Source organism: Bos javanicus, chromosome 15 (genome assembly GCF_032452875.1).
Source record: "Bos javanicus breed banteng chromosome 15, ARS-OSU_banteng_1.0, whole genome shotgun sequence".
Lineage (NCBI taxonomy): Eukaryota > Metazoa > Chordata > Mammalia > Artiodactyla > Bovidae > Bos > Bos javanicus.
This window is the reverse complement of record NC_083882.1, coordinates 30,300,631-30,324,257: the sequence shown is the minus strand read 5'-3', so window position 1 is coordinate 30,324,257 and position 23,627 is coordinate 30,300,631. Positions and strand designations below refer to the sequence as shown.

At 54.3% G+C, this 23,627-nt stretch overlaps 1 protein-coding gene across 1 annotated transcript in view; it reads left to right on the top strand.

Annotated features, from left to right (window-relative positions):
• The window catches only part of NECTIN1 (nectin cell adhesion molecule 1), a 72,474-nt gene that overhangs the window by 42,486 nt on the left and 6,361 nt on the right, over window positions 1-23,627 (top strand). The window contains exons 2-5 of the mRNA XM_061440597.1: window positions 11,665-12,015; window positions 12,530-12,832; window positions 13,307-13,424; window positions 15,003-15,154. Coding sequence (XP_061296581.1) covers window positions 11,665-12,015; window positions 12,530-12,832; window positions 13,307-13,424; window positions 15,003-15,154 — 924 coding nt within the window. The remainder of the gene's footprint in view (window positions 1-11,664; window positions 12,016-12,529; window positions 12,833-13,306; window positions 13,425-15,002; window positions 15,155-23,627) is intronic.

Sequence of the window (23,627 nt, the reverse complement as noted above, 5' to 3'; positions counted from 1 at the left end):
TCAGGGAACACTTGGCAATGTCTTGGGATGTTTTTGGCTGTCACACCTGAGGGCAGCTGCTACTGCATGGAGCAGATAGAGGCTAGTGATGCTGCTAAATGCCCTAACGGTGCACAGAACAGCCAGCACCACCAGGTGTTATCAGCCCCCAAGTGTCAGCAGTGTCGACGCTGAGGGCCCAGGCTCTGGGACAATGGTCTTGCCACGACAGGGACCCACTCAGGGATGGGCTGGTAGAGCTGGGATGGAACCAGCCACCCGACTGCTCCGCAGCTCCTCTCCCCAAGACCACAATACTGACAATAATACAACCGTTTGTGTAGTCACACACTGTGCTAAGAGCTGATGTAAACTCTTTAATTTTCAAATCCACCCCAGGAGACAGTCCTATATGCTTCCCCCTCCTTTTTTTATTTTTATTTTATTTATTTATGGTTTATTTATTTTTTTGCTGCACTGGGTCTTCTTAGTTGCCCTGCGACATGTGGGATCTTAGTTCCTCAACCAGGAATCGAACCCACAGCCCCTGCAATGGAAGGCAGATTCTTAACCACTGGACCCCCAAAGAAGTCCTGAGTTTATGTGTGAGAAAACTGAAGCACAGAGTGGTTGATGCAACTTGCTCGGTCACCCAGCAAATAAGGAGCAGACAGAAGCCTGGGTCTATCTGAGTCCAAAGTCAGTGCTCATGGACGAGTGAACTACTTGTATACTCCACCCCCATATCCCCTTAACCCCTCCCCTATCAGTCTCCCTAACCCTGCCCTTTTAGAATGAACCTTCCCTGAAGCTAGCAGTATAAACCCACCTGACTGCCTTCCCTCCCCGCACAGGCCCAGCCCCCAGCCACTGGGGCAGGCAGCTGCCTAGAGCTAGACAGGGCTTGTGCAGAGCTTGGCAGAGCTGGGCCCTGGGGTGGTCCGAAAGGCCCTTCCCGGTAAGAGGCAGACCAAGAGACCTCTACTTCTATTCAGGTGGTGACCATTGGCATGGAAGCCAAGGGCTGGCCCAATGCATCTGTCACCCCTTAGCTTTTAGAAGGTTCTCCTTGGGAGGCCTGGGGATTCTCCCTGTGTTTTATCGCAGCCCCCAGCCTCTCCCACCCCCACACTAGCCTTCCAAGGAGGCTGCTGCCTACACTTCCCAAGATGTGTCATTAAAAACACACTTGCTGAGGGGAATCCAGGCTGCCATGTGTCTGCTGGGAGACGTGTCGTCTGCAGCAACTGGGGTGGAGAGGGCTGGTGTCAGCCGCAGAGAAGGGACCTGTCCGAATGCCGGCCTGAGAGCCAGGTGGTTCCAGGTCCTTGGAGCCTGAAAAAGCCTGGCCAGGTGGGGAGAAATCCAGGCTGTAGAGGAAGTGGTGTGGAGCTGGGGAGCATGCCGGCTTAGCAGGGCTGAGACCTGGGGAGCAGGCCCTTGGGGCCTCAGGGCCATAGGTCACTGGGGTGAGAAGAACATTTTTCACCTTATGGTCTGGAGTGAGGAAGGAAGTGGGACTGGGTGCTAGGAACTGGGGCTGAGGACAGAGGGAAGAATCTGGAAGTGGCAAGCAGGGAGCAAGCAGAGGACGTGGGGTTGAGGGACCTATGAGAGGTCAGACAGACCTGCACTCTTTATGGTGTGGCTTCCTGGTTGCCTCTAGAAGGAGGAGATTCACACCCTCACCTGCGTCCCTTCTGGGCAGATGCAAGGCCTCACCTTCTGCCTCTGTCCTCCGCCCCTACCTGGCCACACCATACTGTGTCTTCCCATACAGGCCCCGCCCCTCAGCTAAAGTAGAATTTGCAGGAAGCCGCAGTCAGACCTGAGAAATGGCGAAGCCTGGCCCGGGACCCTAGCTGGCTCACAGTCTTCTCCAGCAACCCCTTGAGGCCCCTTATGCTTTCTAGACCCCAGGCACAGGGCTGAAGTCCTGGTCTTTCCACTCAGTAGGGGAAATACCATGACCGGTGAAAGCTGAGATTCTAGGGCCCTCAGGGTGCAGGAACACCTCACTCGTGGGATCTGGGGGAGAAGGCTTCCCCAGAAGTCATGGCTAAGGGCTTTCAGGAAGGATGAAGAGGTGTGGGCAGGTAGTAGGGCATGTGTTCTGTTTGTTTTTTATTTATTTGACTGCATCAAGTCTTAGTTGCACATTACATTATCTTTAGTTGTGGCATCAAAACTCTTGGGTTTCCCTGATAGCTCAGTTGGTAAAGGATCCGTCTGCAATGGCTCACTTTCCAGGAAGATTCACTGGAGAAGGGATAGACTACTCACTTCAGTATTCTTGGGCTTCCCTTGTGGCTCAGCTGGTAAAGAATCCGCCCGCAATGCAGGAGACCTGGGTTCGATCTCTGGGTTGGAAAGATCCCCTGGAAAAGGGAAAGGCCACCCACTCCAGTATTCTGGCCTGGAGAATTCCATGGACTGTATAGTCCACGGGGTTACAAAGAGTTGGACACTACTGAATGACTTCCACTTTCACTTTTGAAAACTCTTAGTTGAGGCATGTGGGATCTAGTTCCCTGACCAGGGATTAAACCCGGGCCCCCTGCCTTGGGAGCGGGGAGACTTAGCCACTGGACTACCAGGGAAGTCCCTAGGGCATGTGTTTAACAGAGGGAAGAACATGGCAGGGAACTGGTGCTCTTGTCCCACGTGGTGGGAGAGAAAGAGCAGGAGGAGGCTGCTGGAGGCTGGAATGCCCAGGATGAGACCCAGAGCCCAAAAGGACTTTGGACTTGATCTTCAGGGCTGCAGGAAGCCATGGAAGGATTTTAAACCATGATTTTATGTTTTAAAGAGCGGAAAATGGGTTAAACGGGCAAGCCTGGAGGCAGGTATGTATCTGTGTCACAACAGTACAGTAGGCAGTGTGGGAGGTGACTGTGGCCTGCCCCAGGGGCAAGGCCTGGGGAGAAGGGGTCAAGGCAACCGGATGAGATAGCAGGTGCTGGGTTCAAAGGAAAGGGGTTGGGGCTTACTTACCTGGGATTTCCCAGCCCAGGAATGTTGAGAAAATAAGGAAGTGAGACTCTGCTGGAGGTAGAGAGGCAGGGAAGGGGCTGAACTGGGGTGAGGAGATTTAGGAGAAGTCTGGATTGGGGCCAGAGGGGATGGAGAACAAAGATGAAATCAAAGGCATTTAGGAACTAGTATCAACTGAGCTTGGTGATTATGTGTCCCTGGAAGAGCCCTGTGTACCCCAGCTCTGCTGTTGTGCAGCATGGATGTTCCTGGCTTGCCACTTAATCAGTCTTCCTGGAGGAGCTGGGCAGTATACAGAGGTAGAGCAGCTGCTGGGTAGAGAAGTTCCAGAGGCTGATCCAAGGCCAAGTGCAGAGCTGGGGCAGAGAGAGCTGGACAGGTGACATCCAAAGTCGAGTCCTCCAGGGTCAGGGGGTCCAACTCTTATTTTACAGAAAAGGAAACTGAGGTCAGAAAAGTAAACCGCCCTACCTAAGGCCATACAGAATAAAGGTGCCAAGCAATGGGGACCAGAGCCTGCCTCTCCCAACATCCAGTTAGGAACCCTCTCTTCCCACCACCTGGTCAGAGAAGAGGTGGCAGGTACACGATGAGCAGAAGAGAGAGGACCGAGAGGTGGACCCTGGAGGCTGGCGATGGAAGGAAGGGACAGAACTGAGAGAGGCTCCTGTTCCCGGGAGGCTGAGGGGAGTCAGGAGCCGCTTGGGACCAGGCTGCCCTGGGCTTTGGGGATGGGCAGCTAGCATGAATCAGGCCTGTAGGAGAGCCGTCCAGGCGTCCCTGGGCACTTGCTCCTCAGAGGGAGAAGGCAAAGCTTCGCTCCCAGGTTCATCCCTGTCCCCCAACCTGTCCTGCTGGGTTTCAGGGAGAGATAGGACTTGCTGGAGCAGCCCCCACCACCACCACTCCCCGGGGGCTTCCACACTGCCAGAGAGCAGGGCTGGCCCGGCCTGCCTGGAAGATCCTGGGCTCCCACTCCAGCTCCTTCTGGGGCTTTTCCCAGGCTGCCGCGCCCCCTCCTCTCCCACACACTGTGCTGACCTCGGCAGTTTCTGTGACCCCAAATGAGGGTGGAGGCGCCTGGATTCGGACAGTAGCAATTAGCCACCGACTGTGGGATCATGGGATGTTATCACCTCTGCTGGCAAGGTGGATGTGGAGGGGACTCAAGGACCCAGGACAGCCTGAGGCCACCCCAGGAGGCACCGCTCCCAGAGAGAAGCCCACCAGACAAAGGCCACGTGCTGCAGGAGGCAAGGGAAGCCTTCGTGCTGAGCTAACAGGGGCGTGGGGCAGACTCGGGCCCTCACGCCCCCAGACCAGGTGAGGGGTGCTAGGGGTTGCAGGCACAAGAGCTGGGCCAGCTGCTGTTCATTTTCCTCGCCAAGCCCTCTGCCCTCGTCACCCTGGGCCCCATCCTAGATGTAGCAGGGAGACTGGAGGCTGGAGGTGTAGCCTGGGCTCTTGGAAAGTTCCTGAACCAACAGGGAAACATGCCCAGGGTGTAGATGCGAGATAGGACAAGTTCAAAGGACTTCAGTGAGAGCCTTGCTCATGCGGGTTCCTGCTGACAGAACGACTGCGTCCAGGTGACACTGATTGGCAAGACTTTCCCAGAGAAGATGACCCCAGAATGGGGCTTGCTTTCACATCTCCCCCTCTGCCTCACCAGCCTGTCCTCCAGGAGGCCAGGTTGTGACACGAGAAAGAGAAGAGCCAGCCAGCCAGCCAGCCCTGGGAGCTGACATTTGGAAAATGTAGCAGGGCTGGGAGGAGGGCACCTATAACCTTTAGGTCACTGTGCTGACTCAGCAAGGTTTCATCTGGCGGCCCTTCCCCACCCCCCACAGTGGGTGAGTCATTCCCACTTACCACTTAGCTGGTTTCTCACCGGATGTCCTGTTCCTTTCTGCCAGTTCCAGGGCAGGGAGCAGGGGAGCATCCCTGGAAAGCCCTAGAGATGGATCCCAAAGGATGCTGGTTTCAGAGAGGCCTTGTTGGGAAGCCCAGCGTCTCCACCCAGGCCTGCCACTTCTGCCCACCCGACTGAGGGCACCAGGGCAGAGTCTCTGGAAAAGAGTGGGGAACAGAAGAAGAGGCAGTCCATGTCTGAATGCTCTGAATGCCCCTCCCCGGCCTTCACCCACCACACGGGCCCAGTCCCACCTGCTAAGCTAGGGAGAAGAGGGGTCTGAGGTTTCAAAGCTTAGGAGGAGAAACTGGTCCAGGTGGTATGGGTAGGAAAGCGCCGCTCCCCGCTCCCTCTACCTGTCCGCGCGCACACGCACACACACACACTCTGAGACACACCCAACTGCGTGGGAACCTGTGGCCCCAGCCTTGGATTAGCTCAATGGCAGGCAGGGCAGGGCCTTGGGGAGCAGGTTTGTCGGCCACAACTGAAGAGCCTTTGTGTTTTGTTGCTGAGCTGGGGCTTTTGCAGGTCCATGACGTCTCGGAGGCCGGCCCGACGCCTGCCTTGTTGGCTCAGCACTTCTGAGAAGCCATGAAGGAGGCCCAACCTGCCCAATCTCAGCACCAGTGGGGAAACTGAGGCACAGGTGCAGACCTGGATCCCAGACCCTAGACTCATATGATGACCAGGGACAAAATAAGCAGTGCTCAAGGTCAGGAAAAGCAACGGACTCATTCTTTGACATCCCCTGGATGCAAGAACCCCTCTGCCGAGGACACGGGCACTCTCCCCCCTCACTCCCCACCTCCCTGGCTTTTCCCTGCTCTGCACATAGCAGCCCCCTGCAGGTGCCCCCAACCTGGGTTCCTGAAAGTCCCTGTTCCTAACCTAGCACCTGACACCCAGTCACTGGACTCCAACAGGGCCTCCATCCCTGCCCCCAGTCCCTTGACCTACCTGCCCACCAAGCCCAGTGTAGACTAGCCCACAGGCCCTGTGATCGCAGCACTGTAACTGGTGTTTGTGTGCCAGTGGAGACGCTGAGGTTACACTACAGGAGGGACACCACCGAGAAAGTTAGCTGAGAACCTGGGTTTATTTTTACGGCAGAGTGCCAAGGCACTGGGGCGGGTGCTACTGTCTGTATCCCTGCGTGAGTGACCCAGCCACTCTGGACCTTCATCTCCTATGTAAAACGATGCGTTGCATGGTCCTTTGAGCTCCACCGTGGTACCTTTTTGGTGGTCCTGATTCCCACATCTGGGGCAGCCTCTACTTCTCATGTACACACTACTGTCTTTAAAATGGATAACCAACAGGGACCTACTGTATAGCACAGGGAACGTTGTTCGATGTTAGGTGGCAGGCTGGATGGGCAGGGAATCAGGGGAAGAATGGATACCTGTATACGTATGGCTGAATCCCTCCGCTGTTCACCAGGAACTATCACAACATTGTTAATCGGCTGCATCCCAACACAAAATAAAAAGTTCATAGAAGAAAAGAGGGAGCCTGTGGGGAAGAAGGGATAGTGCCTTCTGCCCACCAGACAGCTGAAGAACCTGCCCTAGCTGTTCAGGGAACCAGACAGAGTCTGTAGGGTATTCTGCCAGCATCAGCCACGACATGATCAGCTCAACCCAAGGCCAAACCCGGCTCCTTCCCTCTCCCACAAGGACTGTGGTCTGTTTAGAGACAGTGGGGATACAATAGAAAACATGCTAAACACACATGTCAGGAAACAGAAAAGGGTGCAGACTCAAGTAATATGCAGTTGGGCAGTAGAATAGAGGTGTCGGCTGAGTGAGAGGTGATGAGAGTCCAGAAGGGCTTCCTGGAAGAGGGGAACTAGGGGCACCCCAGATGATGCCTAATACTCGGTAGGGGTCCAATAAGCATTTGTTGAGTGAAGTTCCAGGAAGGGAGGCCTCCTTCTTCATAAATGAGAAATGATGATGATGGTGATGGTGATGAAACCCAGAGAAGGCTTCCGACCCACCTCTTCTGCACAGAAACGGGCCCTGTTCCTAGGCCCCACCCCCATCTAGCCCTTTCTTCTCCCTTTTGGTGGTGCCTGCAGCTATCAGAGTCGCTGGGGTGGGGTGTGCCCCCTCTCTGAAAACCTCCCAATCCACCCAATCTAAAGAACAAGGGATATTCTACCCCACCTGCATCCCGCGGATGGGGTGGGGGAGCAGATTGGGTTCTGAGTCCCTGAGTCTAGTGTGGGGGGAAGGTAAGGGAGGGTCTTCAACCCTTATCAGTCTTCCCAGCCCCTCCCAATTTCACACCTCTGGGATGCTTGTCCTCAGTGGCCCCAAACCCCGAACTCCAAGGGTTCCCCTTATGCCCTACCTGACCCTGCTAACAATAGCAGTTCTAGGTACTTTCACTGAAAGCATTTTTACTGCAAACATTTGGCCACATGACGAATTGGCTATGAGGCAATTTTGCCGTGAAAGATGAAATAACTGGTTGACAGTTTGGTTTCATCTGGTTGAGATGCTTTTCTTCCAGTTAGTGATATTACTGGTGGCTTTATTGAGCTGACAGAAGATAACAGTTTGCCCTAAGAGTTGGTTTTATGTTTTTAAACACACTACATTGGAAAAGAAAGAGGCCAAGGAGAAAGAGGCCAAGAGCCTCCAAGGCACAGAGTTGAGCCTGTATTTCCCATAAAACTTTTCTGAGTCTATCAGCAGACATGAGATGATGTGCTAAGAACAGTGTGGAGGCTTTCCCAATGCGACTCAAGGGTCAGTTACAAACACGTACCCTAATGTTTGGAAACTGATGCCTCTCTCAATGAAGGAAGAAACTTCAGTAAAAAAAGAAAAAGTCCAATGCCAGATGAGGAGATGAATCAACAAGCAAAAAAAAAGTATAAAATACTATGAATGAAAGACTTGGTAGGCAAGTGCTTACTGCTTACACAAGGACAACCCACAAAACAAAATCAGTTCTCAGTACAGTATTGCCATGCATTCACACACACCTTCTCCGGTGGCTCAGTGGTAAAGAACCCACCTGCCAATGCAGGAGACGCGGGTTCGAGCCCTAGAGAAGGAAATGGCAACCCACTCCAATATTCTTGCCTGGGAAATCCCATGGACGGAGGAGCCTGTCCATGAGGTCGCAAAAGAGTCAGACGCAACTTAGCGACTAAACAACAATTTTCTTTCTCCTTTCTCCTGTTTCACTATGTCCTTTTTCATGTCCCTCTTATTTTTTTATTATTTTATCTTTTTCGGCAAAATTGCCTTAAGGACAATTAGTTACTCAGCAAAAATGTGGCAAAGATGGTTAAGGTGGAAATAGCGGACAAAGTTAACAGTGGGCCGTGGGCAGAGAGGCCCAAGTCAGGATGCCCCTGCCGGCTCCTTGGAAGTCCTCCCACCTGCCTGTCTGCTCATCACCGAGTAGAGGGGCAAGGGCCCAGGCCACCCACTTAGTGTCCAGTGAGCGGGCACTCAGGCACCTTCCTCACTGCCCCACCTGCTGTGGGGTTGCTTCTGGGGGAGTCACACAGGACAGGAGGCAGCAGCCTCATCCCGAAACCTCAGCCTAGTGAGGCGATAATGGGTGAGAGGCAGCACCCCTGGGGCACCTGAGCCCCTTGCAGCAGCCTCCGCTCCCCATGCCCAGGCCGCTGTCCGCCTTCTCCCCTCCTGGCACTCTGCAGGTCGCTGCTGAAAATGTGATAAATGAATGTCAGTCTGTGTCCAGGCGCTGAACACCACGTGGCCCCTCACCCCAGACGGTGGAAGGAGCGGGGTTGCTGCGGGCTTGGCAGGCTGTGTCCTACTCTAGGCCCCACCATGCCCTGGCACCAATCCCAGGATGGATCCTGGTGTCTACACGCCTCCTGCCCCCACCATCCCCACCCTGCCTACCCGCCTCCCCCAGTGGCCAGAGCCCTCCCAACTGGCTTTTCCTGTTCCCAGCTTTGTGTGGTGAAAGTTCCCCAATTATACCCACATTATCTCAGCTGCTGGGCAGCCTCCAGCAGGCTTGGGGAGTGGAGGCTGGGCGTTGGGGGAGGGAGCACCCACTTACTCTGCTGGGAGGGCCTAGGGCTTAGGTCCTTGCCAACTGGCCAGTCAGCAGGAGTACCGGGCTGACTGGCCCACTGACCTCACTGTGGGACGGTGTCTGGGGTGGGGCACAGCTGGGCTGGGCTGTGGCTCAGAGAATCATAGACAGTGGAGGCCAGAAGGGACCAAGGAGATGGTGAAGTCCAGTCTGCTCCCTCCGGTGGGGGGAGAATAGGGCTCAGAAAGGGGAAGTGACCTGCCAAGGTGCCAAGGCAAGCTCTAGACGGAGGTGGACTAGAAGCCAGCACCCCCAGCCCGCTGCTCAGTGTCACCTCCACAATTCCCCACCAACCCACAGCGTTCTCTGCCGGGGACACATCAGAACCCCACAGACTGGCCAAGGGGACAGCTGGAGAGATGGCATGATGGCATCCCAGGTGGACCTTGAAGGGCTGTGTGGATGTGAGCGGATGCAGAGGAGGGGAGCATAGGGAAGCTTTCAGTATGTGGCAACGGCCTGGCTTTGAGGGCCAAAGATATGTTTACTCAGCAGGCATGTCCTGAGTGCCGGCTGTGTGCCAAACATGGGAATACCGCTCTGACCTAGAGAGACCAGGCTGGTACCTTCTTAGGGGAGGTGTGAAGGGCAGCATCCTTCACTGACCATAGTCTTAGGAGCCTTCAGAGGAATATGCTCTGCTCCCATCTCCATCATGCAGAGGCGAGTGTACCCCAAGTTCCCACTCTGGAAAGCAGACTCCCTTGGGGGCCCATTTAGGCCCTCCCCTGCCTCGGGGTCAGTCCAGGGCCTGATGTTGATCTTAACTGATGGTGCTCAATAAAGTAACTGAGTGAAATAAGAAAGCAAGGATGGCTGATGACAGAACTCAGGAGTGAGCCCACTGGAGGGCATGGCAGGCCCAGGTAGATTAGGGGACTGAGCCAAGTTCAGAGTTAAGGAAAAGCTCAGACAAAAGCCATTCGAGAGGGAACAAAGCAAAATCGGCAGGGAGACTAGAGGGCGTTCATTCATCCACTCAATGCCACTGATCACTCCTGCCTGCAAGTCTCTCCTCTCCATCTTCCACTGCCATTTGTCTGGCCACAAATGTTTACTGAGCACCTACTATGACCAGAGGCTGGGCCCGGCAGGGGGGATACAGGGATGGAAAAGACTCAGAGGCTGCTCTGGGAAGGTCATCATCTGGCAGAGGAGAAGCCAGAGGTGTAAACAACCACATTCCCAGGCAGCAAAGAGCCACAATAGGGTTGAGAGGATTGGGGAAGGTTCCCGAAGGAGGTGGCCTGAGTGGGACAGCTATAGGTGGAAAAGGGCCTGGGCCTTCTGGGGAACTGCAGGAACAGGAGTCTAGACGTGTAGCATCAGGCACTCCCTGGGGGCCCAGTGGTTAGGACTCTGTGTTCTTACTGCCAAGGGCCCCAATTTGATCTCACACGTCTCACTGTGTGGCCCCCCTCCCCCCCAAAATTAGATGTGTAGTTTCTATAGCTCTGTGCTCCTTGGAGGCTGGGACTGAATCCCTCATTGATGTGACTCCAGTGCTGATAGCAGATTCAAAAAGTGGCACAAAAACGGGAGGAGGGGGGAAGGAAACTCAGAAACATGGCATATTCCGTGGAACGGTCCGGTCGGATGTGGTTGGAAAGCCTCATGTACAGAGGGATGTGGACAGAATGGCAGGGCCCAGATGATGAGGACGCCAAATGCCAAGTTATGACAGCCAGACGTGACTGAGAAGGCGAACGTGAGCCAGAGAGGCTGAGCCTCATGCAGTGCCTGCCTCTCTCAGCCTGGTTGGGTAGGGGGGCCAAGCCAGTGCACTCCAGGGCCCAGGCACTCAGCCCTTTGGGGGGAGAAGACAGTGGGGGTGGCCTTACTGATGGGGCCCCTGGGGCTCCCCTAGTGCTTCCTGCCTCCTGACATGTACTCATCCATCGTAGCATTTGGTTCTCTTAGCAATCTGTGAGCTAGAGAGGACTGGATTATCCACCCCGTTTATCAGACGAGGGAGCTGAGGCCCAGAAAGGTGAAGAAGCTGGTGGCTCCTCAGCTGGTCCTCTGCCCAAAAAGCAGCACATTCAACCCTCATCAAAAATAAGGGTGCGGAGGGATATTTACTGCCATGGAGCAACATTGATAATATATCACTCAGTGAAAATACAGCTTAAGGAATAGTATGTACAGTATGACTCTGATTTTGTTTAAAAAAAAAACATGGTTACCAAGATATATGGAGAAGAATGTAAAAGAGGTTGTGCGTGCATGCTAAGTCACTTTAGTCGTGTCTGACTCTGCAGCACTATGGACTATAGCCCGCCAGGCTTCTCTGTCTATGGGATTCTCCAGGCAAGCATACTGGAGTGTGTTGCCATTATCTTCTCCAGGGGATCTTCCCAACCCAGGATCTAACCCGCATCTCTTCTGTGTCCTGCAGTGACCAGCGGGTTCTTTCACCACTAGCGCCGCCTGAAAAGCCCGAACAAGAGGTTACTTCCCGTCAGGTGATCAGTGATACGTCCAAGTGGTGAAATCATCGGTTGTCATTTTCTTCTCAGGATTTTTCAATATCCCCCACAGTTCTTCTAAAAACAGATAATTATTATTTTTATAGTCAGAATTTGTAAAATAATGACTGCTGGAAAATAAAAGACCAGCACACAGGGAGTCAGGGTAGGGGCTCTGGCTGACCCTGACCACCCTCCGCCCTCTCTCTCGACCAGGCGCCCAGGCCCAGATGGTCCAGGTGAACGACTCCATGTACGGTTTCATCGGCACGGACGTGGTGCTTCACTGCAGCTTCGCCAACCCGCTGCCGGGTGTGAAGATCACCCAGGTCACATGGCAGAAAGCCACCAATGGCTCCAAGCAGAACGTGGCCATCTACAACCCAGCCATGGGCGTCTCGGTGCTGGCCCCATACCGCGAGCGCGTGGAGTTCCTGCGGCCCTCCTTCACAGATGGTACCATCCGCCTCTCCCGCCTGGAGCTGGAGGACGAGGGCGTCTACATCTGCGAGTTTGCCACCTTCCCTGCGGGCAACAGAGAGAGCCAGCTCAATCTCACTGTGATGGGTAAGCTGACCTGACCGTGCCTCTCTGCTTGGGCACGTCCTGGGGGCTGGGCCATCTTCAGTGGATGCAGAGGTTCTCCTTGGGTTGGCATGCTCCCAAGCTCTGGACGTGGTACTTTCAGTCCCTTCTCGCCACGCTGTCCCCATTCACTAGGGATGGGGGCTGGCCTTAGCTGTGGGCAGAGTTGAGGATCAGTATTCAGGTTGAAGCCCCACTGTGGGGCACTTTCCGGGTGGCCAGCAGGAAGACACCATGGTAGGAGAGCATGCCAAGACTCCAGGAAGACTTGTGCTTGACAAAAGCTCATACAAAGAACAGAGCAGGAAGGCCATGGGTGAGACCCAAGGAGGTCCCTGTGAGAAGTGCTGGGAGGGGCCTTGGTGAAGCACAGCTGAGAGGCAAGCATGCCCAGGGTGACCTTGAAGCAAGGCCTGGCAGGCGCCTGCCCTCCCAGCCTGTGCGTCCTTGATAAGGCAGCAGAGCCAGACCCATGGCGCTCTCTTGTTCCCGGCAGCCAAACCCACCAACTGGATAGAGGGCACCCATGCAGTGCTTCGAGCCAGGAAGGGGCAGGATGAAAAGGTCCTGGTGGCCACCTGCACGTCAGCCAATGGGAAGCCTCCCAGTGTGGTGTCCTGGGAAACGCGGCTGAAGGGCGAGGCGGAGTACCAGGAGATCCGGAACCCCAACGGCACGGTGACCGTCATCAGCCGCTACCGCCTGGTGCCCAGCCGAGAAGCCCACCGGCAGTCCCTGGCCTGCATAGTCAACTACCACATGGACCGCTTCTGGGAAAGCCTCACCCTCAACGTGCAGTGTGAGTGCGGCAGGGCGTTGGGGGCGGGGCCTCCGGGCGGGGGCGGAGCGCGTACTGTTCCCTCCCACCACCCACCCACCCCCGCCCCTCCCCCACCAGCCCTCCCTGCTTTTCTTCCTACCTCCTGCCGCTCTCCTCGCCCCTTCTTCCCTCACCGGTTTATTCCTCCTTCCTCTTTCCTCTTTTCCTTCCACCTCCCTTTCTGGGGGCACTTTGTCTTCCCGTCCTCTCTTGCCCTGTCTTCTCGCTTTGCCCGTCCTCTCCCCGCTGCCTTGTTCCCCTGCTGCTTCTACTCTGAGGGTCTGTGACCTCCCAACCCCTGTCACTCTTCCCCCGTCTTCTGGCTTTTTCCTTGTCTTTTCCCCTTCTGAGGCTCATCACCCTCTGAGGCTCCCCACCCCCCCACCTCCAGGACCGCCCCAAGTCCTGTTCTCCTGACCTCACCCTTTACAAACATCACCCCTTGTCTCACAGACGAGCCCGAGGTGACCATCGAGGGGTTTGATGGCAACTGGTACCTGCAGCGGATGGATGTGAAGCTCACGTGCAAAGCCGATGCCAACCCCCCAGCCACTGAGTACCACTGGACCACGTAAGTGCTGCGGGGCTGGCTGGTCGCCTTGCAAGGAACCTTGCTGCACCCACTCCACCTCCAGAAACCTTGGGCAGGGAGGAAATGAAGGTCTAGATTCAGGTTTCTCCGTGAAAAGGAGAGAGGCCGTGAGAGACACACACACACACACATACACCCTCCCATGTTTGACTGCATCAGGGTCAGCAGGACATACCGTTCTGCCAGGGGTCTTCCCTCGTGATCTGCCTCCTTTCTGCTCCCTAATCAAGAACGTTGTCATTCTCCTTTGGTGATTCAGTCTGAGTCACTCCCATCCCAGCCCCCAGTATTTATTTTTATCGAGGTATCCCCAGGGAGGCTGGCTTTCTGGAGCATCTCAGATCTCTCTTTGTTCCTTTTCCTTTTCTCCAGCACCCCCAGATTCTCAGGGAGAGGCAGCAGTCAGCCCAGAATGCCTGTGTTCATGGAGTGCTTGCCCCAAGGCCAATCCCATTCTTGGCTTTGTGGTTTTGGGGCTTAAACCTTTCAGGGTTTAGTCTCCCCCTCCAGCCAGCTGTGACAGCCCGAGCCAAGGTTCTTCCCAGAGAACAGCTGGATGGAACACACAGAAGGAGAAGGGCATGGGGAAGCCAAGAAGTAGGTTGGCTTGAGTGGCCAGAGGATGGCTGCCCAGACTGTGTCTGCGTTCTTTTTCCAGGAAGTACAGGGCACTGGCACACCCTAGCTGTTTGTTACCATCCACTTCCTGGGACCAGGAGTGGCTCTGAAGGTGTGAGTGGGCAGGGCCTCCCTGCCAGTTTCAGTTCTGGGTCCAAAAGTTTTGTGGCACTGAGGATCAAGAGGAAGAAAAAGGGTCTTCTGGGTACAGGAAACTTCTGGAACTCTCTCGGCATAAAAAAGACTTGTGACATGCCCAGCAAGGAAAGGAGATGGTGAAATGGAACACAGTTCCTAAACACGGGTCACGTCTCATTACCCGAGTAGCCTGTTAAAATTCTAGGCCAGGACCCCAGCCTTAGTAGATTTGAGGTTGTTGTTTAGTCGCTAAGTCATGTCCAACTCCCCACAACTCCATGAACTGTAGCCCACCAGGTTCCTCTGTCCATGGGATTTCCTAGGCAAAAGTACTGGAGTGGGTTGCCATTTCCTAACCCAGATTCGGGGTTAGGACTTTAAATTACTAACCAACTGCCTAGGAAACCAAGAACTAACTACCAAGAACCAGTGTAGTAAAAAGAGCACTGTGCTGAGAGTCCAAAGATCTGGTGAGATCCCCAGTTGTCACTTTCTAGTTATGCTTCCTTGGCCTTGAACCTTGTTTCTCTTACATAGTATCTCTTGGATGCTGTGGGGCCAGTATCTACCTGTGCCATCTACATTTCAGTGCTGTGATGAGCAAATTTGAGACACCGAATAATGTAAAACTGCCACATGCAAGAGATTATTGTTGCTTTTATTGTTTTTACTCCTTCCAAGACAGATGCTGCTTATTAACGCAGCCAAAGGGCTGAGGTCTTGGAGTCAGGTGGGTGACACAGGGGTAGCTTCGTGGGGCTGGAGAATCATAACCCTCTGCCTGTCTCCCAACCCCTGCAGGCTGAATGGCTCCCTCCCCAAGGGCGTGGAGGCCCAGAACAGAACTCTCTTCTTCAGGGGACCCATCAACTACAGCCTGGCAGGAACCTATGTCTGTGAGGCCACCAACCCCATCGGCACCCGCTCAGCCCAGGTGGAGGTCAATATCACAGGTAGGAAGTTGCATTCTTCCCTGCCTCTCCCCACCCACTGCTTCCTCTGCTGCCAGCGTCCCCTTCCTTACGGCTGGGTCACGGGAGGAAGTTTGCTTCTCTTGTTCCTACTTCTCTGCTTCTCCTTTGAGCTCTGGCCGTTGGCCTCACTTTACTTTTCTCTTTCCTCTATGAAGGCTGTGTGTGAAACAGGGTGACCCCGCTCAGCCAGAATGGGCAGGACAGAGTCTTCAGGAGGGAGGGAGGAGGGAGGAAGTGCTGTTTACAGCAGTGCTGGGGGTGGTGGGGGCTGGTAGAGCCTTCTCCTGGATCTGTGACAACACACCTGTGATGCTAGCTTGGTGGGGTGGGCTGGAGGGAGGACCTTATCTCCTCTGAGTTCTGCTCCTGCAGTTCAGAAAATCGTCATGGACTGGAGGGTGGGGCTTACCTCAAGCAGGGATACAGAGGGGAAGGCCAGGAGGGAGCCCAAAGTCACGGTGGGCTGTGTGTGCTGTGAGTGGATTGCTGTTTTCCCTGCATTTTTCTCTGTCAGGGCAGATGGGAGGGAGATTCAGCCTCCTGACCTCTTAGGGCAAAGAGAACACATGGGTTGGGATGTTCTGGGGGACATATCACATGAGACGTGAAAAGAGTGTGGGCTTCAGTGTCAGACAGCTGCACACAAGCCCTCATCTGTAAAATGGGCATAATATGACGCGCCTGGAAGACTTGTTGTCAGAATTTATATATGTAGGCCAAGCACCTAGCACAGACCAGTCTGTCAATAAATGGCCCACGTTCTATGGTTATTATCTTGACTCTGTCATTATCGTTATTAATGGAAGAATCAAAACAAGCTGATAGAGGGGTAAATTGCCATCACAACTTTCCAACCAGGGTGTCTTTAACCTGTACCTGAGCTAGCTTCAGGGTGAGAAAGTGACAGGAAGAAACTCTTAGGACGGGAAGTGACCTGTGAGGGTGTCATGCTGCTACAGAGCTGGACAGGAAGTGACCTCATGGAGACCTGAGCGAGGCTCAGGGGTACAGGAAGTTGTGTGGTGGTTACTGGGCTCCAGGAGCAGAGCTTGGGCAAGTCCTGAGGATTCATTGGCTCTGAACCTGTTTCTCAGAAGTGGGAGACCTCATCTAGGGGTACATACAAGGCTCAGCTGATGATTGAACATCCCAAAGCTGTCCAGGGGCTGTACCTACCTGTCTTCGGGGCTGTTCTGTCACCTCTCTAGCCAGGGGTCAGGGGAGGGTGGAGTCACTTGTCACTTGCTTTTTTCTTCAACTCCCTGCCTTTGGCTCTCGGACTGGTTAAGGTGGTAGAAGTGTCAGAGGGACACAGAATTTTTAAGGGCATGAGCCCGCTGTGTCCTCCTTTGCCTGGCAAAGTAATAAACCTATTCTTTTCGACTTTACCCCCTCCCCCAAAAAAGAGGTATCAGAGGTGGAGCCTGGGGAAGGCTGAGACAATCTAGGATTTGGGGGGTTCCCATAAGTTGGCAAGGATGGAAAGGCCAGAGTAACACACTTCTTACCCCCTGGAGAAAGTCTGAGCAAAGGAAAGCTCAGGAAGAGCCTCCTGGGGGCATGAGCTCTGGCCCTGGGGCCATGTGGCACAGAAGGGAGAACACTGGTCGTAAGGGAACATGCTCCTCTGGGGGGAGGCAGGTCGTGTGAGGGACAGCACAGACATGGCCTGACTGTGTTTGCATGCGGGCTCTTCCCGGGTCTGTGTGCCCTTCACCTTGTAGAGCCTCAGCTTCATATGGAGATCAGCATTTTATCTCAGTCTTCTCCTACTCATGCCAAGTCCACTTTCCACATCCCAGCACACAGCGTGGGTGCCCTGCATGGGGATAGCTTCCCCCAGCAGAGGACCACTGACACAGTCACTGCATCCCCCTCAAGCAGGCAGGCTTTCTGGGGAAACTGCTGACTGGGAAATCAGGGGCAGAGGCCAAGAAACCCCAGAGCAATGACATCCCATTGATCCTATTCCCCAGCATGAGCGGACTGACCAGAGGCCTCAGGGCCAAATGGTGTGCCCTACCCCAGAGGCACGGCCAGGACAGGAAAGTCAGGGCCTCCCTTCTCCCAAAGTCCAGGGAGATGCAGGACCACCGTGAAGGCAGGACTGCTCATCAGAGTCATCAGATCCAGGAGCAAGGGGGTAGGAAAGAGGGCAACTTCCCAGATCCAGGCTGGGAACAGAGAGGAAGGAAGGGAAACCAGCGTGAAGGGGAACCATCTCCTAGGGCATGATCGCACCAGTGGCGCCCTCCGTGGGGTCTGTGGTCAGGCCGAGGTGGTCTTTAGGGAAAAAATGGACGGGGCGGGGGGTCACACAGGGCTCTAGCTGGAAGAGGCGCACAGCGTGTCCTCTCCTACTCCCTGAGTGCAGAGCAGGATGGGGGCGGCCACCAAAGATTCACACATCGGGGGTGAGAAGGGCCTTGTATAAGGGGACTCTGTTGTTGATAGCCCAGTTAAGCAGGAGCCAGGGAGGTGTGATGCTCGCAGAATCATTAATGGGCCCAGGAGCTGTGTAGCTAGCCGTCCCCGAGGGAAGGTCTCTCAGCCCCTCAGGAAGACTCAACCAGGCAGCCTGAGCCTTTTCAGAGCTGTTTGTTCTCATACTCAAGGGCAATATCCACGCAGCCGCAAACCCCACCCGCCTTCATCCCTGTCGACTGGTCTCTGCGGGGAACACAGCCTTGCCCTGTGCTCCAAGCCCTGCTGATCTGGAGGGAATGCATGAACTAGATGGATAAGTGGAAATTTAATTTTTCATTCTGGCCATCCGTCCAGGTAATAGTTCTGCCCTGGGCTCATCTGGAGAGGGAGAGACGAAGAGCAGGGTGGGGAAAGACGTGCAGTAGAGTGTGTGCCGGAGACACGTGTGTGCAGGGTCGCCACATCGCCTTTACAGACCCACTTTTTCCCTGACTTCTTGGGGGAGTCCCGGATCCTGGGAAAGGTTGTCTCTGAGTCGTTCCTCCAAGGATGAGTGGTGGGCGGTGATGGGGAAAGTAGGGGTTCCCCGGCAGGGGGAGCATGTGGAAAGACAATGGCTGAGCAAGTAGGCAGGAACAGAGGAGCGGGGCTTCCTCTCTCTTGGCCACAGGGAGCCTCTGAAGGGTGCTCAGCAGAGAAGCAGCGAGATGAGGAGGGTGACTAAGACCGAGCGCCTGGGGGGCTGTGTGGATGGCACTTGGGAACTAGTTAGGGGTTGTGTGCACAATGAGGGTTTTTCTAGAGGGAAACCACAGGCCAGGCTGTGGCCGTGCAGCTGAGAGCAGAGGAGACAGACCCACCAGAGTTTGCAGGTATGCTTCATGGGGCCCTCAGGGAAGCCCATTTCCCAAGAGCAATTTCATGGGTCTGGCCCCATAGCCATAAAACAAAGCTGTGAGTTCTCCTTCCTCCACCCTCTAGGGGCAATGCTGGGGGCAGAAAAGGAGCCCAGGGTATGGCCTTGACCAAACTAAAGAGGCCAAAGGAGGCGACGTCAGTCCTGTCCATGGAACAGGGGTGCCCTGAGAAGAGTGTCCAGAGCCCTCCCAGGAGCCGGCAGGGAAGCCCCTGGAGTGCAGGGGTCCCCAATTTCCAATTCCGGTGCAGAGCTCGCTCAGCCATCAGGGTGGGGAGAGGGGGTGAGGCAACAGGGTCTGTACCTTAGGCTGGGAGTCCTTCCGACCAAGGGTTGTGGGGCTTGGAGGTCCCTCTGCAGGAGAGGGCTGTGTGAGCCTGTGAGTAGGCGTGTGCCTTTGAGCATGTAAACGTGCACGGGCAAGCAGGAGAGCGCTGTCTGAGTGCTGAGAGTGCAGAGGGCTGAGGACCTTCATACCCTGCTCCGGGCCACGCATGGCAGCCCGTTGGGGAGCCTGTAGGGTGGGCAGCTGCGTCCGCACCCCTGGGAGGATTCAGTTCTCCTCCAGCGCCGCCGTGATGAGGCCCTGCCCGCTGCTCTGCTCGGTGCACAGCTGCTGCAGCTGCAGAAGGGCTTCCCAGAGCTTGACCTCAGGCCTCCCCACCCCCGCCCCCGGGCCTGCAGCGCTGCGTGCTGGGAGGTGTAGTTCTCGCAGCCTCCCTGGCCCAGGCTTCTGGAGCCCGCGCTCTGCCTGCCTGCCTGCCTGACTGAAGAAGCAGCGGGCGTTGAGAAGCCCAGACATTGATCCCAAACCTCCTCTGGATCCCAGAACCAGACTGTAAACCCTAACTAACCCTCACTCCACCTCCGAGCCATCCAAGGCCCCCAGATACCAGCCCACCCACCTCAGTCGGGAAACCCCTAGCCCCAAGGGAATGTGGAGTCCCCACTGCCCCGGGGTCCCAGCCAGCCTGTGATCCCAGAGGGGAGGCTGCCGACCTTCAGCAACAGGGCCCGGCTGCCCCTTTGTTAGCGGAAGTGAGGGGAGCCGGCGGGGGCCCCCACCAGGAAGCGCACAAGACCCCCACGGCCCAACTCCTCTCCCCCGCCAGCTGCGGCCTTTGAGGCTCTGCTCCTGGCACGAAGACAGGAGCTACTGGCTGAATGTGACAGCTGAAGGGGTGGAAGGGGAGGGCGCTCCATTCCACGCCAGGCAGCCACCTCTGCTTACAAATGAGTTAGGTCCCCACATCCACTCCTTCCACACCCTCACTCGGCATCTTCACATCGAAGTTTGCGAGGCTGGAAGGTCATCCTAACCAGTCCTCTGCCTCTAGGCAGGCTGACCCTCAAATTGGCAAAATAACCAAGGTTCCCTTTGGTCCCAAAAATCTCCAGGGAAGAATAAGCTGGCTTAGGACCTAGGGCATGCTTGCATGCATGCACTCATGCTGCTAAGTCGCCTCAGTCGTGTCTGACTTTCTGTGACTCTATGGACTGTAGCCCACCAGGCTCCTCTGTCCATGGAATTCTCTAGGCAAGGAGTAGGACTTAGGGCAGGGGGGATTATATGAAGGCTCTAGAAGGGAAAGAGGCCTACAGACTCACCTCTAAGGCATGACCTTGCCTTTGTAGTATTCACTCACCAAATGTTCTTGAACCCTGACCATGTGCCAAGCAGCCTATGTGCCTCGGGGTACGTCAGTGAGCCAAAGCCGCCGTCCCCATGGAGCTTATGCTTTAGCTTAAGGAGGACTGACAACAAATAACAGATAAAATACATTTGAAAAATTATGTGGTCATTTTGAAGGTGATATGGAAAAAAGAAAAAAACAGGGTAAGGGATTCACAGTGCTAAGGGCATGCTGTGATTTGCAATAAGCTAGTCAAGGAAGGTCTCTGTGAGAAGGTGACCTCAATGAGAAGGAGGCAGGGGAGCAAGGCTAGGACCCCTGGGGCAGGAGCCTTCCAGGGTACAGAGCTGCCAGTGCAAAGGCCCTGAGGAAGCTGGGAGCAGAGCGAGCTGGGAGGAAAGCAAGAGATGAAGACAGAGGCACAGATCATAGAGAGTGTCTTCAGCTCTCAGAGTTCATGGCCTCTCTGTGGCTGCCGTGTTGAGAATAGTCTATAGAGGAAAGGGAATTGGGGAAGCCAGTTAAGCAGCAATTGCAATAATCCAGGTGAAAGATGACAGTGGCTGGGATCAGGGTAGTAGTGATGAAGAAGGTGAGAAGAGGTCAGGTTCAAGATTTACTTTGAATTTGGATTTACAGCTAGTTTGGGACACCAGCTACTCATGAAATGGGTAATACAGTTAACCTTACCAGACCATAATGAGTAGGCCCTCCAAAATTCAATGTAGTCAAGTGAAAAGTAGGAGGGATTTGCTTTTCTTGGGTTTCTGTTTCTACAGAGAGCATAAAAGTAAATACAGTGGAACTAATGTTGTACACGACTGTAACACATTGAATTGTCAGTCCCCAATTATCATGATGCTGCCACCTCCTCCACCCCTTTCCCTGTTCCTGCAGAAGAGAATTTTAGCCTCTTGAAAACTGGCAGAAGGATCAGAGCCAATCATGGTAGATCCTAATTTGCATTTATTGCAAGTTGTTCTATCAGGCTTACTGTAATATGTTGCTGCTGCTGCCAAGTCACCTCAGTCGTGTCCGACTCTGTGCAACCCCATAGATGGCAGCCCACCAGGCCTCTCCGTCCCTGGGATTCTCCAGGCAAGAACACTGGAGTGGGTTGCCATTTCCTTCTCCAATGCATGAAAGTGAAAAGTGAAAGTGAAGTCGCTCAGTCGTGTCCGACTCTTAGCGACCCCATGGACTGCAGCCTACCAGGCTCCTCCGTCCATGGGATTTTCCAGGCAAGAGTACTGGAGTGGGGTGCCATTGCCTTTTCCGAATATGTTAGTATATGATTAACAAAATAGAATGCTGCTACTGCTACTGCTAAGTCGCTTCAGTCGTGTCCGACTCTGTGCGACCCCATAGACAGAAGCCCACCAGGCTCCCCCGTCCCTGGGACTCTCCAGGCAAGAACACTGGAGTGGGTTTCCATTTCCTTCTCTAATGCATGAAAGTGAAAAGTGAAAGTGAAGTTGCTCAGTCGTGTCCGACTCTTAGCGACCCCATGGACTACAGCCTACCAAGCTCCTCCATCCATGGGATTTTCCAGGCAAGAGTACTGGAGTGGGGTGCCATTGCCTTCTCTGAACAAAATAGAATGAACTATTGTTTATACAAGAATGAGAGCTACAGACCACTGGTACGTAACAATTCTGAAGAAAAAAAGAGAAGTGTGAGCTGGAGATGAAAAAGCAAAACAAGAGACAGAAGCACTAAAATAGGCAGAAGGGGATGAGGTAGGGCAGTTCCTGGCAGGGGAATTAGCAAGAACAAAGATCTGCAGTAAAGAATGACCTTGGACAGCAAGTTGGCCAGACCCAAGAGGAAGTTTTGAAAACCAGACTGGCGTGGTCCAACAGGCAATGGGGACGTCATTGTGAGTCTTTGAGAAAGGGAGTGATAGTGTCTACACAGTGAAAATTAGCCTGGTGACTGTGGATGGAGTGACTAAAGCGGGGCAGAGACCAAATGAAGGTGGGAGATTCAGGGATCCACTGTAACAGTAAAACATGGTGTCAGGAGAGAAGCTGCTCAGTAGGAAGAGTCAACAAGATTTGATGGCAGATTTTGACCCAAGAGATGAAGAAGGAATAGTCAAAGATCAATGAAATTCCAAGCCAGAAGAGTAGACAAATGGTGGAGGAGTTGTGGTGTTGAATGGAGGGGGTTTGAGGGAAGATGGTGGACACGTTGTGGGAGGATAGGGGTGGAGAGGATTCCAAAGGAGGATGTGCTAAACAGAAGAACGTTCAAAGCATGTCCCCAAATACTTGTCCCGTGAATGCTCCTTGAGTCACAAAGGGTGGGGTTTGTGTTCCAATAGGCTAGGAAGCACTGCGTGTTCCTTACAGTTCACAGTGTGCGTGAGAAGATGGGCTCTGATGCTTTGTCTGCAGTACATTTCCCAAAGCATTTGACCCCAGTATTTTTGCCTACCCTCTGAGCCGATGGCTCAAGGTTCCATAGCCACACCTGGGAAATGGTGGTCTGTGAGGCCTTTGGAGTTAAAGCCTCAGAGTTGCAGGCAGAGCTAGCTACCCAAGATGGTTTGGAGAGCCAGCAGGATCGAGGTAACTCATAACCCTGAGGCCAGGTCTTCCCCAAGGACAGAGAGCAGAGAGTAAGGTCCAAGGATAGAGCCTCCAGCCAGGCTTCTGGAGCAGAGAGAAGGCCCCGCAGTGCAGTCTGCACACACAACTCTCCAAAAAGAAAGCCGAGGGTCAAGGACTCCTTGTATTTTTCAGAAGGCAAAGGAAGCAAGTCAGAAAGGAAGGGTAGGTCTCTCTACCTGATGCCTTCCTTATTCTTCTGGCCTTTCCCAGTCCTCATCATCTTTCAAGGCTTGGCCTCAGTCTTCTCTCCTCCAAAAAAGCCTTTCCAAGCACCAGGCCACAATGCTCTCTTGCTCTGCATTCCTGAAACCCCTAACCACCAGCACTCTTGATGTCTGCATGCTGCTTTGCCTAAGAGTGTCATTTGGTTCCTCAGCTGGGTCCTGAGTTATTGGTATCCTGTGACTAGTGAAATAAATAGATGGTCAGTACGTGTTTGTTGAGTGGATGGGTGAGTCGGTGGGTGGGTGGAGCGATGATGACGCAGGTGGCAAGAGGCAAGAGCATGCAGGTATGGGATGAGAACTGAAGAGGGAGCTGGCAGGTTGAAAGTACAGAGGTGGTCAGGTTCCTGCCAGCTGCCTCTTGGGCATTTCTTGTGGCGGCAGCTCCCACCTCACAGGCAGCAGGTGTGCAGCCCTTTTCAAGGCGGTAGACAGATGGGACCTGGTGAACCAGGAGAAGACGCTTGAGCTTCAGGGACATTGTTCTGGAAGTGGGCGGTGAGGACAAATATTCCATAAACATTTATTGGGCAGCCACTCGGTGACCCGTGGAAGGTCACGGTGACAAGTGGGAAGCTGAGTCTTCAGGGGGTGCACTTCTTTCTACCAACTCCCCCCTGCGAGAGGCCAGGAGCA